The sequence below is a fragment of the Oncorhynchus keta genome, unplaced genomic scaffold, assembly GCF_023373465.1.
Source record: "Oncorhynchus keta strain PuntledgeMale-10-30-2019 unplaced genomic scaffold, Oket_V2 Un_contig_2581_pilon_pilon, whole genome shotgun sequence".
Lineage (NCBI taxonomy): Eukaryota > Metazoa > Chordata > Actinopteri > Salmoniformes > Salmonidae > Oncorhynchus > Oncorhynchus keta.
In genome coordinates, this window is record NW_026284640.1 from 157,501 (window position 1) to 173,154 (window position 15,654).

Here is a 15,654-nt window from a genome sequence, read left to right on the forward strand (position 1 = left end):
AGGAGGAGGAGGAGGAGGAGGAGGAGGAGGAGGAAGAGAGGGATGATAGTGGCCACGGTGGGGTGTTGGACAGAGGCAGGGGGAGGAGGAGGAGGAGGAGGAGGAGGAGGAGGAGGAGGAGGAGGAGGAGGAAGGGAGGGATGATAGTGGCCAAGGTGGGGTGTTGGACAGAGGCAGGGAGGGAGGAGGAGGAGGAGGAGGAGGAGGAGGAGGAGGAGGAGGAGGAGGAGGAGGAGGAGGAGAAGGAGGAGGAAGGGAGGGATGATAGTGGCCACGGTGGGGTGTTGGACAGAGGCAGGGAGGAGGAGGAGGAGGAGGAGGAGGAGGAGGAGGAGGAGGAGGAGGAGGAGGAGGAGGAGGGAAGGGAGGGATGATAGTGGCCACGGTGGGGTGTTGGACGGAGGCAGGGAGGAGGAGGAGGAGGGAGGAGGAGGAGGGAGGAGGAGGAGGAGGAGGAGGAGGAGGAGGAGGAGGAGGAGGAAGGGAGGGATGATAGTGGCCACGGTGGGGTGTTGGACGGAGGCAGGGAGGAGGAGGAGGAGGAGGAGGAGGAGGAGGAGGAGGAGGAGGAGGAGGAGGAGGAGGAGGAAGGGAGGGATGATAGTGGCCACGGTGGGGTGTTGGACGGAGGCAGGGGAGGAGGAGGAGGAGGAGGAGGAGGAGGAGGAGGAGGAGGAGGAGGAGGAGGAGGAGGGGAGGGATGATAGTGGCCACGGTGGGGTGTTGGACGGAGGCAGGGGGAGGAGGAGGAGGAGGAGGAGGAGGAGGAGGAGGAGGAGGAGGAGGAGGAGGAAGGGAGGGATGATAGCTGTTAAAAGATGGAGTGTGACAAAACAGATAACTCGGTGCTGTCTTGCCAAGACAGACAACTTGACAACAGCTTAGATACTATAGAGAGAGAGGACAGGACAGACAACTAGACAACAGCTTAGATACTATAGAGAGAGAGGACAGGACAGACAACTAGACAACAGCTTAGATACTATAGAGAGAGAGGACAGGACAGACAACTTGACAACAGCTTAGATACTATAGAGAGAGAGGACAGGACAGACAACTAGACAACAGCTTAGATACTATAGAGAGAGAGGACAGGACAGACAACTAGACAACAGCTTAGATACTATAGAGAGAGAGGACAGGACAGACAACTAGACAACAGCTTAGATACTATAGAGAGAGAGGACAGGACAGACAACTAGACAACAGCTTAGATACTATATGGAAGTTATGAAGAAATTAATTAAAGCTCCTCTCTTTACTAAAGAGACTCAGGCATAGAGGACAGGACACATAGAGGACAGGACATAGAGAGGACAGGACACAGAGAGGACAGGACATAGAGAGGACAGTACATAGAGAGGACAGGACACAGAGAGGACAGGACACAGAGAGGACAGGACATAGAGAGGACAGGACATAGAGAGGACAGGACACAGAGAGGACAGGACACAGAGAGGACAGGACACAGAAAGGACAGGACACCGAGAGGACAGGACACCGAGAGGACAGGACACAGAGAGGACAGGACATAGAGAGGACAGGACACAGAGAGGACAGGACACAGAGAGGACAGGACACAGAGAGGACAGGACACAGAGAGGACAGGACACAGAGAGGACAGGACACAGAGAGGACAGGACACAGAGAGGACAGGACACAGAGAGGACAGGACACAGAGAGGACAGGACACAGAGAGGACAGGGCACAGAGAGGACAGTACACAGAGAGAAAAACAGACAGGACCTCACAGAGAGGACAGGGCACAGGAGAGGAAACAGTACACACTTATCAGGTTAGGACTGAGGGGGCTGAAAGTGGCCCTTCAGTTTGAAAAACATATTATAATCCTAATCACAATACAGGCCTACTAATGGATTGCTGATAGATCTGGTTTAGAGACATTTGAAGGAGGCAGGCCTACTAATGGATTGCTGATGGAGCACATCTGACTGTAATACAATCACAATGACATTTCAGGAAGGCCTACTAATGGATTGGCTGAAACTGTTCATAAGCATTTGAAGAAACAGCACTTCCCAGAGGCATTCGACATTTGCCTACTAATGGATTGTTGATAGATCTGTTCATAGAAACATTTCTGGATTGCTGATAGATCTGGTTCATAGACATTTGAAGGAGAAGATCTGGATTGTTCATAGAGACATTTGAAGGAGAAGCAGGCCTACTGGATTGTTGATAGATCTGGTTCATGACATTTGCAGGCCCTAATGGAGTTTAGATCTAGTTTGACATTTGAAGGAGAAAGGCCTACTATGGATTACTGAAGATCTGGTTCATAGAGACATTTGAAGGAGAAGCAGGCCTACTAATGGATTGCTGATAGATCTGGTTCATAGAGACATTTGAAGGAGAAGCAGGCCTACTAATGGATTGCTGATAGATCTGGTTCATAGAGACATTTGAAGGAGAAGCAGGCCTACTAATGGATTGCTGATAGATCTGGTTCATAGAGACATTTGAAGGAGAAGCAGGCCTACTAATGGATTGCTGATAGATCTGGTTCATAGAGACATTTGAAGGAGAAGCAGGCCTACTAATGGATTGCTGATAGATCTGGTTCATAGAGACATTTGAAGGAGAAGCAGGCCTACTAATGGATTGCTGATAGATCTGGTTCATAGAAACATTTGAAGGAGAAGCAGGCCTACTAATGGATTGCTGATAGATCTGGTTCATAGAAACATTTGAAGGAGAAGCAGGCCTACTAATGGAGGGCTGATAGATGTTAGATGAATAGAAGGATATTGAAATTGGTCATGAGTGTCTAGACTGGTCCCAGATATGTTTGTACTATTTGGCAAGAGAGCAGAGACAGACTGGGACCCAGGCTACATGAGTCCACAGATAACACCCAGGCTACATGAGTCCACGGATAACACCCAGGCTACATGATAACACCCAGGCTACATGAGTCCACGGATAACACCCAGGCTACATGACAACACCCAGGCTACATGATAACACCCAGGCTACATGATAACACACAGGCTACATGAGTCCACGGATAACACCCAGACTACATGATAACACCCAGGCTACATGAGTCCACGGATAACACCCAGGCTACATGATAACACCCAGGCTACATGATACCACCCAGGCTAAATGAGTCCACGGATAACACCCAGGCTACATGAGTCCACAGATAACACCCAGGCTACATGAGTCCACAGATAACACCCAGGCTACATGATAACACCCAGGCTTCATGATAACACCCAGGCTACATGATAACACCCAGGCTACATGAGTCCACGGATAACACCCAGGCTACATGATAACACCCAGGCTACATGAGTCCACGGATAACACCCAGGCTACATGAGTCCACAGATAACACCCAGGCTACATGATAACACCCAGGCTACATGAGTCCACTGATAACACCCAGGCTACATGATAACACCCAGGCTACATGAGTCCACTGATAACACCCAGGCTACATGAGTTCACGGATAACACCCAGGCTACATGATAACACCCAGGCTACATGATAACACCCAGGCGACATGAGTCCATGGATAACACCCAGGCTACATGATAACACCCAGGATACATGATAACACCCAGGCTACATGATAACACCTCTGGTCCTTCTAGTGGAGGTTTCATTACTGGACGGTAACGTCGACCCCCACAGGTCAACTGGACGTGGTGTTATGCAACACCTCCTCCATGGTGCCTCAGGTGACTGGGTCTGCAGTGAGGGTCTGCATTGGGTCTGCAGTGAGGGTCTGCATTGGGTCTGCATTGGGTCTGCAGTGAGGGTCTGCATTGGGTCTGCATTGGGTCTGCAGTGAGGGTCTGCATTGGGTCTGCAGTGAGGGTCTGCAGTGAGGGTCTGCATTGGGTCTGCATTGGGTCTGCATTGGGTCTGCAGTGAGGGTCTGCATTGGGTCTGCATTGGGTCTGCAGTGAGGGTCTGCAGTGAGGGTCTGCATTGGGTCTGCAGTGAGGGTCTGCAGTGAGGGTCTGCATTTTGGGTCTGCAGTGAGGGTCTGCATTGGGTCTGCAGTGAGGGTCTGCAGTGAGGGTCTGCATTGGGTCTGCAGTGAGGGTCTGCAGTGTGGGTCTGTGTGAGGGTGTGTGGGTCTGCAGTGAGGGTCTGCAGTGTGGGTGTGGGTCTGCAGTGTGTGAGTCTGCAGATGGTCTGGACACATCACCGTCATTGGCTGAGTGGTCTGCAGTCTAATTGGGTCTCAATGTCCTTATGGTCCGTTTAACTGCTTCTGCAATAGGGTCCATTGGGTCTGCAGTGAGGGTCTGCATTGGGTCTACAACACTGCATTGGGTCTGCATTGAGCTCTCTAATACAGGTCTGTTGAGGGTCTACAGTGACCAGCTGAGGGTCTAATGACAGCACTGTCTAATACAGGACTGTCCCAGCTCTCTAATACAGGCTGTTAATACACCAGCTCTGCAGTAGGGTCTACAGAGGGTCTAATAGGTCCCAGCTCTCTGGGTCTACAGGCTGTTAATGTTGTGAGCTCTATAATACAGACTGTTAATACAACCAGCTCTCTAATACAGGCTGTTAATACAACACCAGCTCTCTAATACAGACTGTTAATAGAACCAGCTCTATAGTTTAATACAGACTGTTAATACAACCAGCTCTCTAATACAGGCTGTTAATACAACCAGCTCTATAATACAGACTGTTAATACAACCAGCTAATACAGGCTGTTAATACAGGCTGTTAATACAACCAGCTCTCTAATACAGACTGTTAATACACCAGCTCTATAATACTGTTAATACAACCAGCTCTCTAATACAGACTGTTAATACAACCAGCTCTATAATACAGACTGTTAATACACCCAGCTCTCTAATACTGTTAATACAACCAGCTCTCTAATACTGTTAATACAACCAGCTCTCTAATACTGTTAATACACCCAGCTCTCTAATACAGGCTGTTAATACAACCAGCTCTCTAATACAGGCTGTTAATACAACCAGCTCTCTAATACAGGCTGTTAATACAACCAGCTCTCTAATACAGACTGTTAATACAACCAGCTCTCTAATACAGGCTGTTAATACAACCAGCTCTCTAATACAGGCTGTTAATACAACCAGCTCTCTAATACAGGCTGTTAATACAACCAGCTCTCTAATACAGACTGTTAATACAACCAGCTCTCTAATACAGGCTGTTAATACAACCAGCTCTCTAATACAGACTGTTAATACAACCAGCTCTCTAATACAGACTGTTAATACAACCAGCTCTCTAATACAGACTGTTAATACAACCAGCTCTCTAATACAGGCTGTTAATACAACCAGCTCTCTAACACAGACTGTTAATACAACCAGCTCTCTAATACAGGCTGTTAATACAACCAGCTCTCTAATACAGACTGTTAATACACCCAGCTCTCTAATACAGACTGTTAATACAACCAGCTCTCTAATACTGTTAATACAACCAGCTCTCTAATACAGACTGTTAATACACCCAGCTCTCTAATACAGACTGTTAATACACCCAGCTCTCTAATACAGACTGTTAATACAACCAGCTCTCTAATACAGACTGTTAATACACCCAGCTCTCTAATACAGGCTGTTAATACAACCAGCTCTCTAATACAGACTGTTAATACAACCAGCTCTCTAATACAGACTGTTAATACAACCAGCTCTCTAATACAGACTGTTAATACAACCAGCTCTCTAATACAGACTGTTAATACAACCAGCTCTATAATACAGACTGTTAATACAACCAGCTCTCTAATACAGACTGTTAATACAACCAGCTCTCTAATACAGACTGTTAATACAACCAGCTCTATAATACTGTTAATACAACCAGCTCTCTAATACAGACTGTTAATACAACCAGCTCTCTAATACAGACTGTTAATACAACCAGCTCTATAATACTGTTAATACAACCAGCTCTCTAATACATACTGTTAATACAACCAGCTCTCTAATACAGACTGTTAATACAACCAGCTCTCTAATACAGACTGTTAATACAACCAGCTCTCTAATACAGACTGTTAATACAACCAGCTCTCTAATACAGACTGTTAATACAACCAGCTCTCTAATACAGACTGTTAATACAACCAGCTCTCTAATACATACTGTTAATACAACCAGCTCTAGACTGTTAATACTCTCTAATACAGACTGTTAATACAACCAGCTCTATAATACTGTTAATACAACCAGCTCTATAATACTGTTAATACACCCAGCTCTCTAATACAGACTGTTAATACAACCAGCTCTATAATACTGTTAATACAACCAGCTCTCTAATACAGACTGTTAATACAACCAGCTCTCTAATACAGGCTGTTAATACAACCAGCTCTCTAATACAGACTGTTAATACAACCAGCTCTCTAATACAGACTGTTAATACAACCAGCTCTCTAATACAGACTGTTAATACAACCAGCTCTCTAATACAGACTGTTAATACAACCAGCTCTCTAATACAGACTGTTAATACAACCAGCTCTCTAATACAGGCTGTTAATACAACCAGCTCTCTAATACAGGCTGTTAATACAACCAGCTCTCTAATACAGACTGTTAATACAACCAGCTCTCTAATACAGACTGTTAATACAACCAGCTCTCTAATACAGGCTGTTAATACAACCAGCTCTCTAATACAGACTGTTAATACAACCAGCTCTCTAATACAGACTGTTAATACAACCAGCTCTCTAATACAGACTGTTAATACAACCAGCTCTCTAATACAGACTGTTAATACAACCAGCTCTCTAATACAGACTGTTAATACAACCAGCTCTCTAATACAGACTGTTAATACACCCAGCTCTCTAATACAGACTGTTAATACAACCAGCTCTCTAATACAGGCTGTTAATACAACCAGCTCTCTAATACAGACTGTTAATACACCCAGCTCTCTAATACAGGCTGTTAATACACCCAGCTCTCTAATACAGGCTGTTAATACACCCAGCTCTCTAATACAGGCTGTTAATACAACCAGCTCTCTAATACAGGCTGTTAATACAACCAGCTCTCTAATACAGGCTGTTAATACAACCAGCTCTCTAACACAGGCTGTTAATACAACCAGCTCTCTAATACAGGCTGTTAATACAACCAGCTCTCTAATACAGACTGTTAATACACCCAGCTCTCTAACACAGACTGTTAATACAACCAGCTCTCTAATACAGACTGTTAATACACCCAGCTCTCTAATACAGGCTGTTAATACACCCAGCTCTCTAACACAGACTGTTAATACAACCAGCTCTCTAATACAGGCTGTTAATACAACCAGCTCTCTAACACAGGCTGTTAATACACCAGCTCTCTAATACAGGCTGTTAATACAACCAGCTCTCTAACACAGACTGTTAATACAACCAGCTCTCTAATACAGACTGTTAATACACCCAGCTCTCTAATACAGACTGTTAATACACCCAGCTCTCTAACACAGGCTGTTAATACACCCAGCTCTCTAATACAGGCTGGTAATACAACCAGCTCTCTAATACAGGCTGTTAATACAACCAGCTCTCTAACATAGACTGTTAATACACCCAGCTCTCTAATACAGACCGTCAATACAACCAGCTCTCTAATACAGACCGTCAATACAACCAGCTCTCTAATACAGACTGTTAATACACCCAGCTCTATAACACAGGCTGTTAATTACAACCTGCTCTCTAATACAGACTGTTAATACTCCCAGCTCTCTAATACAGACTGTTAATACACCCAGCTCTCTAATACAGACTGTTAATACAACCAGCTCTCTAATACAGACTGTTAATACAACCAGCTCTATAATTAAAGCAGCCTCTCTCGCCCTCCTGGATTGTGTGATAGCAGTCCCTCTATTTCTCTCTCTTCCGCCATCCCTCCGTCTCCCTCTCTCTCTTTCTCTCCGTCAAAAATTAACCTGGAGATGAGGACAGTAAAGGGAGCTGGAGATGAGGACAGTAAGGGGAGCTGGAGATGAGGAAAGTAAAGGGAGCTGGAGATGAGGACAGTAAAGGGAGCTGGAGATGAGGACAGTAGGGGGAGATGAGGACAGTAAAGGGGAGATGAGGACAGTGAAGGGATCTGGAGATGAGGACAGTTAAGAGATCTGGTGATGAGGACAATATAGGGAGCTGGAGATGAGGACAGTAAAGGGAGCTGGAGATGAGGACAGTAAAGGGATCTGGAGATGAGGACAGTAAGGGGAGCTGGAGATGAGGACAGTAAAGGGAGCTGGAGATGAGGACAGTAAAGGGAGCTGGAGATGAGGACAGTAAAGGGAGCTGGAGATGAGGACAGTAAGGGGAGCTGGAGATGAGGACAGTAAAGGGAGCTGGAGATGAGGACAGTAAAGTGAAGGGAGCTGGAGATGAGGACAGTAAGGGAGCTGGAGATGAGGACAGTAAAGGGAGCTGGAGATGACAATAAAGGGAGCTGGAGATGAGGACAGTAAAGGGAGCTGGAGATGAGGACAGTAAAGGGAGCTGGAGATGAGGACAGTAAAGGGATCTGGAGATGAGGACAGTAAAGGGGAGCTGGAGATGAGGACAGTAAAGGGAGCTGGAGATGAGGACAGTAAAGGGAGCTGGAGATGAGGACAGTAAAGGGAGCTGGAGATGAGGACAGTAAAGGGAGCTGGAGATGAGGACAGTAAAGGGAGCTGGAGATGAGGACAGTAAAGGGAGCTGGAGATGAGGACAGTAAAGGGAGCTGGAGATGAGGACAGTAAAGGGAGCTGGAGATGAGGACAGTAAAGACTGGAGAGTAAAGGGAGCTGGAGATGAGGACAGTAAAGGGAGCTGGAGATGAGGACAGTAAAGGGATCTGGAGATGAGGACAGTAAGGGGAGCTGGAGATGAGGACAGTAAAGTGAGCTGGAGATGAGGACATTAAAGGGAGCTGGAGATGAGGACAGTAAGGGGAGCTGGAGAATATGACAGTAAAGGGAGCTGGAGATGAGGACAGTAAAGGGAGCTGGAGATGAGGACAGTAAAGAGATCTGGAGATGAGGACAGTAAAGGGAGCTGGAGATGAGGACAGTAAAGGGAGCTGGAGATGAGGACAGTAAAGGGAGCTGGAGATGAGGACAGTAAAGGGAGCTGGAGATGAGGACAGTAAAGGGAGCTGGAGATGAGGACAGTAAAGAGATCTGGAGATGAGGACAGTAAGGGGAGCTGGAGAATATGACAGTAAAGGGAGCTGGAGATGAGGACAGTAAAGGGAGCTGGAGATGAGGACAGTAAAGGGAGCTGGAGATGAGGACAGTAAACGGAGCTTGAGATGAGGACAGTAAATGGAGCTGGAGATGAGGACAGTAAAGGGAGCTTGAGATGAGGACAGTAAATGGAGCTGGAGATGAGGACAGTAAATGGAGCTGGAGATGAGGACAGTAAAGGGAGCTGGAGATGAGGACAGTAAAGGGAGCTTGAGATGAGGACAGTAAATGGGGCTGGAGATGAGGAATTAAGTGTTGCTATTATACCTCGGACCGGCTTAACGACCGACCGGAAGACTGACCTGAAGACCAACCGGAAGACTGACCTGAAGACCGACCTGAAGACCGACCTGAAGACCGACCTGAAGACCGACCTGAAGACTGACCTGAAGACCGACCTGAAGACTGATCTGAAGACTGACCTGAAGACCAACCGGAAGACTGACCTGAAGACCGACCTGAAGACCGACCGGAAGACCGACCTGAAGACCGACCTGAAGACCGACCGGAAGACCGACCTGAAGACCGACCTGAAGACCGACCTGAAGACCGACCTGAAGACCGACCTGAAGACCGACCTGAAGACTGACCTGAAGACCGACCTGAAGACTGATCTGAAGACTGACCTGAAGACCAACCAGAAGACTGACCTGAAGACCGACCTGAAGACCGACCGGAAGACCGACCGGAAGACCGACCTGAAGACCGACCTGAAGACTGACCTGAAGACCGACTGGAAGAAACAGTTGAAGGCCTGGAATGATTACCTCTCATCTCCTATCCCCATAGCGCTCCGGTCAAAAGTAGTGCACTCTATAGGGATTAGGGAACCATTTGTGACTCGACATTCTTCCATCTTCCTTAAATGGATTCCCATCTCTTCGGGCTAGTTATTACGCACCTCCCAAGGATAAATCAATTCAATTGTGGATCAAGAGCGACACTGTTGATAACCACCTACTGTATCGTGTCTCCATTCAAATGACTGTCCACTTCTACTAGGTTGGCATGGCTACAGGGTAGGACTGCAACATGATGTCCCCCTATCTGGTCTGTAGCAGACAGTATAGGTCTCAGTCCAGGGAGATTTAGTGTAGTGTGGCTTGGTGAGATCTTACTCCCTAGTCATAATGTTAATTCATGGATAACAACTGGGTTAATGCAGGGATAACAACTGGGTTAATGCATGGATAACAACTGGGTTAATGCAGGGATAACAACTGGGTTAATGCAGGGATAACAACTGGGTTAATGCAGGGATAACAACTGGGTTAATGCATGGATAACAACTGGGTTAATGCATGGATAACAACTGGGTTAATGCATGGATAACAACTGGGTTAATGCATGGATAACAACTGGGTTAATGCAGGGATAACAACTGGGTTAATGCATGGATAACAACTGGGTTAATGCAGGGATAACAACTGGGTTAATGCAGGGATAACAACTGGGTTAATGCATGGATAACAACTGGGTTAATGCAGGGATAACAACTGGGTTAATGCATGGATAACAACTGGGTTAATGCATGGATAACAACTGGGTTAATGCATGGATAACAACTGGGTTAATGCATGGATAACAACTGGGTTAATGCATGGATAACAACTGGGTTAATGCAGGGATAACAACTGGGTTAATGCATGGATAACAACTGGGTTAATGCATGGATAACAACTGGGTTAATGCATGGATAACAACTGGGTTAATGCAGGGATAACAACTGGGTTAATGCAGGGATAACAACTGGGTTAATGCATGGATAACAACTGGGTTAATGCAGGGATAACAACTGGGTTAATGGGTTAATGCATGGATAACAACTGGGTTAATGCAGGGATAACAACTGGGTTAATGCAGGGATAACAACTGGGTTAATGCATGGATAACAACTGGGTTAATGCATGGATAACAACTGGGTTAATGCATGGATAACAACTGGGTTAATGCATGGATAACAACTGGGTTAATGCAGGGATAACAACTGGGTTAATGCATGGATAACAACTGGGTTAATGCAGGGATAACAACTGGGTTAATGCATGGATAACAACTGGGTTAATGCAGGGATAACAACTGGGTTAATGCATGGATAACAACTGGGTTAATGCATGGATAACAACTGGGTTAATGCATGGATAACAACTGGGTTAATGCATGGATAACAACTGGGTTAATGCATGGATAACAACTGGGTTAATGCATGGATAACAACTGGGTTAATGCATGGATAACAACTGGGTTAATGCAGGGATAACAACTGGGTTAATGCAGGGATAACAACTGGGTTAATGCAGGGATAACAACTGGGTTAATGCATGGATAACAACTGGGTTAATGCATGGATAACAACTGGGTTAATGCAGGGATAACAACTGGGTTAATGCATGGATAACAACTGGGTTAATGCAGGGATAACAACTGGGTTAATGCATGGATAACAACTGGGTTAATGCAGGGATAACAACTGGGTTAATGCAGGGATAACAACTGGGTTAATGCATGGATAACAACTGGGTTAATGCATGGATAACAACTGGGTTAATGCAGGGATAACAACTGGGTTAATGCAGGGATAACACCTGGGTTAATGCAGGGATAACAACTGGGTTAATGCATGGATAACAACTGGGTTAATGCAGGGATAACACCTGGGTTAATGCAGGGATAACACCTGGGTTAATGCAGGGATAACTCACAGAAGATGCATTTACATTGGCCTTTTAACATCGGAGAATTAACAGCATCTTTAACAAGACCTTTGGACAGGATGCTGGCTTTAACTGAGAAAAAAACACACATTCTAAATCAAACTTGAAGGAAACAATGAGCCCAGATTAAATATTGTATAGTTGGTTTGAAAAAAGGGACCTTTAGTTTTGAGTGAGCTGTAACAGTTTTGTTGTTTTGGCAGATTGACTTGAAGCAGCCATGTAGATACGGATAATGACTGGAGAGTTTTCCTATCTAAATTAAAGTGTACATTGGGGCATTTTCATTTTGTCATCTTCTAGCAAGGTTCATTTCAAGCTCAAGTTAATGTTGGTAAGTAAAAATGTTATTACTCACAAGGTTGACAAGAAATACCAGGAGAAACCATGACAACTCCCCCCCCCCCCCCCCCCCCCACCCACCCCACCAAAAAAAGAAAGTTCATTAAAACATCGAAACAAACAGAAAATGTATTTAATCAAAGTCTTGCCAAATGCTCTCATCATATGAAAGACTGAACACGTTATTTCTTAAGTGATGTTAATGCCATTATATCAAGTTGACAGGCTGGACAAGGTAACATAGCATAACATAACGGAAGGGGTGATGGATGAGACAGAGAACAGAGCCCTTCCTTTAACTGTGGAACAGTTAGGTAACATTATGGTCCGTGGTTTAGAGGAGCGGAGCGGGAAGCGCACATAAAAAATACAAAAAAACAACGCGCCTTTTTTATATTATTTTTTTTCGTGTTGTTTTGTGCGCGTGAGTTTTCTCCCACCTTTTTAAATGCAGGAAAATAGAAAGAGAGTTGAAAGCACAGAGGAAGAGTGTTACTTTTACTCACCGCGAAACGGCGATTCAGCGTTTACCCAGCTATTTGTTCACGTTACCTCTACGTCACAGGTTCTGATTGTCATTGTGATCCAGCAGTACAAAACCACTATATACTTGGACTGGAGCAAAAAAAAAATTAAAAGCTAATTTGTAATTTTATGTAACACTCATGCATTTCATAAAGATATATTGCATAGCTCTTCAACTGTTCTGCCCTCGGTGCTAAAAACTGTGCTTGTAATACTTCATTTACTAATATATCTTACTGTTTTCTTTCCTTCCGTACACCGTCAGACAGAAAATATCTTGTTGTTCAATCCACTTCCGCATTGTTGTCAGTCAGTGTTCATACAATGTATACACTTTAAAAAAAAAAGGTTAGGTCAGTTTAATAAAAGAAAGAAGAAACCTAACAATTCTGCCCCCCCAAAAAAACCATCTTCTACATCTTCTAGAAAACTGCTTATAGGTTGTGTTGTAGCTAAGCCCTACAGGTATAAAAATTAGCCTCTCATTGTTCAATGGTTCATATTCTATCTCCATTTGGAGTCTGTTTGTGGTTCCATCTTTTAAACAAGTTTACAATTGATTATAAGAGAAAACAATCATGCATTAATGATCTTCTCTTCCGAAAATGGAAATGTGTCTTGTGTGGTCGATAACGTCCTTCCTTCCTATAGAACATGAGTTGGCAAAAAAAAAAAAAAGGCCTGTGCTTCCGAGAATAAAATCCCCCCCCCCTGGTCCATTTTCCTGCAGCCGAAGCCAAACTTTTGTTCCACTTCCTTTTTTATCTTGTCAATGTTATATTTTGTACAAACATCGCATCGATCGAAGATAGACTTGGGGAAAGACAAGACTTCTAACGTTTTTTTTTTTGGTAGGCACTATGCTGTACTGAGGTTGAGGTCAGGGGTCATTCTGCTGTGGGTCGGGGCCACAGAGACTCTGGGAGGAGTCTTCGGGGATGACGTCATCAGACGAACCAGAAAGCGACCACATTCTTCTTCTTCTTCTTCATCTCCCCCCCTTCCGTCGTTGTCTAAAGCCTCATCATGGGAGCGGCTGAATCACCTCACCTCAGATCCGTAGGTGGAACGTGCTGGAAGAAACAAAACACAACACAAGGACATAGTTAGTTACACAGCTGCACTGGGCTGTCTATGAGTGATGTATCACTTTAACTGGGCTGTCTATGAGTGATGTATCACTTTAACTGAGCTGTCTATGAGTGATGTATCACTTTAACTGGGCTGTCTATGAGTGATGTATCACTTTAACTGGGCTGTCTATGAGTGATGTATCACTTTAACTGGGCTGTCTATGAGTGATGTATCACTTTAACTGGGCTGTCTATGAGTGATGTATCACTTTAACTTAGCCTGTCTATGAGTGATGTATCACTTTAACTGGGCTGTCTATGAGTGATGTATCACTTTAACTGGGCTGTCTATGAGTGATGTATCACTTTAACTGAGCTGTCTATGAGTGATGTATCACTTTAACTGAGCTGTCTATGAGTGATGTATCACTTTAACTGGGCTGTCTATGAGTGATGTATCACTTTAACTGGGCTGTCTATGAGTGATGTATCAAGCTGTCTATGAGTGATGGGCTGTCTATGAGTGATGTATCACTTTAACTGGGCTGTCTATGAGTGATGTATCACTTTAACTGGGCTGTCTATGAGTGATGTATCACTTTAACTGGGCTGTCTATGAGTGATGTATCACTTTAACTGGGCTGTCTATGAGTGATGTATCACTTTAACTGGGCTGTCTATGAGTGATGTATCACTTTAACTGGGCTGTCTATGAGTGATGTATCACTTTAACTGAGCTGTCTATGAGTGATGTATCACTTTAACTGGGCTGTCTATGAGTGATGTATCACTGTTTTAACTGGGCTGTTTTTCACTTTATATATTCACTTTGTATGTTGTCTACCTCACTTGCTTTGGCAATGTTAACACATGTTTCCCATGCCAATAAAGCCCTTGAATTGAATTGAATTGTATCACTTTAACTGGACTGTCTATGAGTGATGTATCACTTTAACTGGGCTGTCTATGAGTGATGTATCACTTTAACTGGGCTGTCTATGAGTGATGTATCACTTTAACTGGGCTGTCTATGAGTGATGTATCACTTTAACTGGGCTGTCTATGAGTGATGTATCACTTTAACTGGGCTGTCTATGAGTGATGTATCACTTTAACTGGGCTGTCTATGAGTGATGTATCACTTTAACTGGGCTGTCTATGAGTGATGTATCACTTTAACTGGGCTGTCTATGAGTGATGTATCACTTTAACTGGGCTGTCTATGAGTGATGTATCAGTGATGTATCACTTTAACTGGGCTGTCTATGAGTGATGTATCACTTTAACTGGGCTGTCTATGAGTGATGTATCACTTTAACTGGGCTGTCTATGAGTGATGTATCACTTTAACTGGGCTGTCTATGAGTGATGTATCACTTTAACTGGGCTGTCTATGAGTGATGTATCACTTTAACTGGGCTGTCTATGAGTGATGTATCACTCTATGAGTGATGTATCACTTTAACTGGGCTGTCTGATGAGTGATGTATCACTTTAACTGGGCTGTCTATGAGTGATGTATCACTTTAACTGGGCTGTCTATGAGTGATGTATCACTTTAACTGGGCTGTCTATAGTGATGTATCACTTTAACTGGGCTGTCTATGAGTGATGTATCACTTTAACTGATGGCTGTCTATGAGTGATGTATCACACTGTCTATGAGTGATGGAGCTGTCTATGAGTGATGTCACTTTAACTGGGCTGTCTATGAGTGATGTATCACTTTAACTGGGCTGTCTATGAGTGATG

At 44.6% G+C, this 15,654-nt stretch overlaps 1 protein-coding gene across 1 annotated transcript in view; it reads right to left on the reverse strand.

Moving 5' to 3' along the window:
• Positions 1-12,418: 12,418 nt before the first annotated feature.
• The window catches only part of LOC127922476 (calcium and integrin-binding family member 2-like), a 31,831-nt gene continuing 28,595 nt past the window's right edge, over positions 12,419-15,654 (reverse strand). Inside the window, exon 4 of the mRNA XM_052506321.1 lies at positions 12,419-13,902. Coding sequence (XP_052362281.1) covers positions 13,881-13,902 — 22 coding nt within the window. The 3' untranslated portion in view covers positions 12,419-13,880. The remainder of the gene's footprint in view (positions 13,903-15,654) is intronic.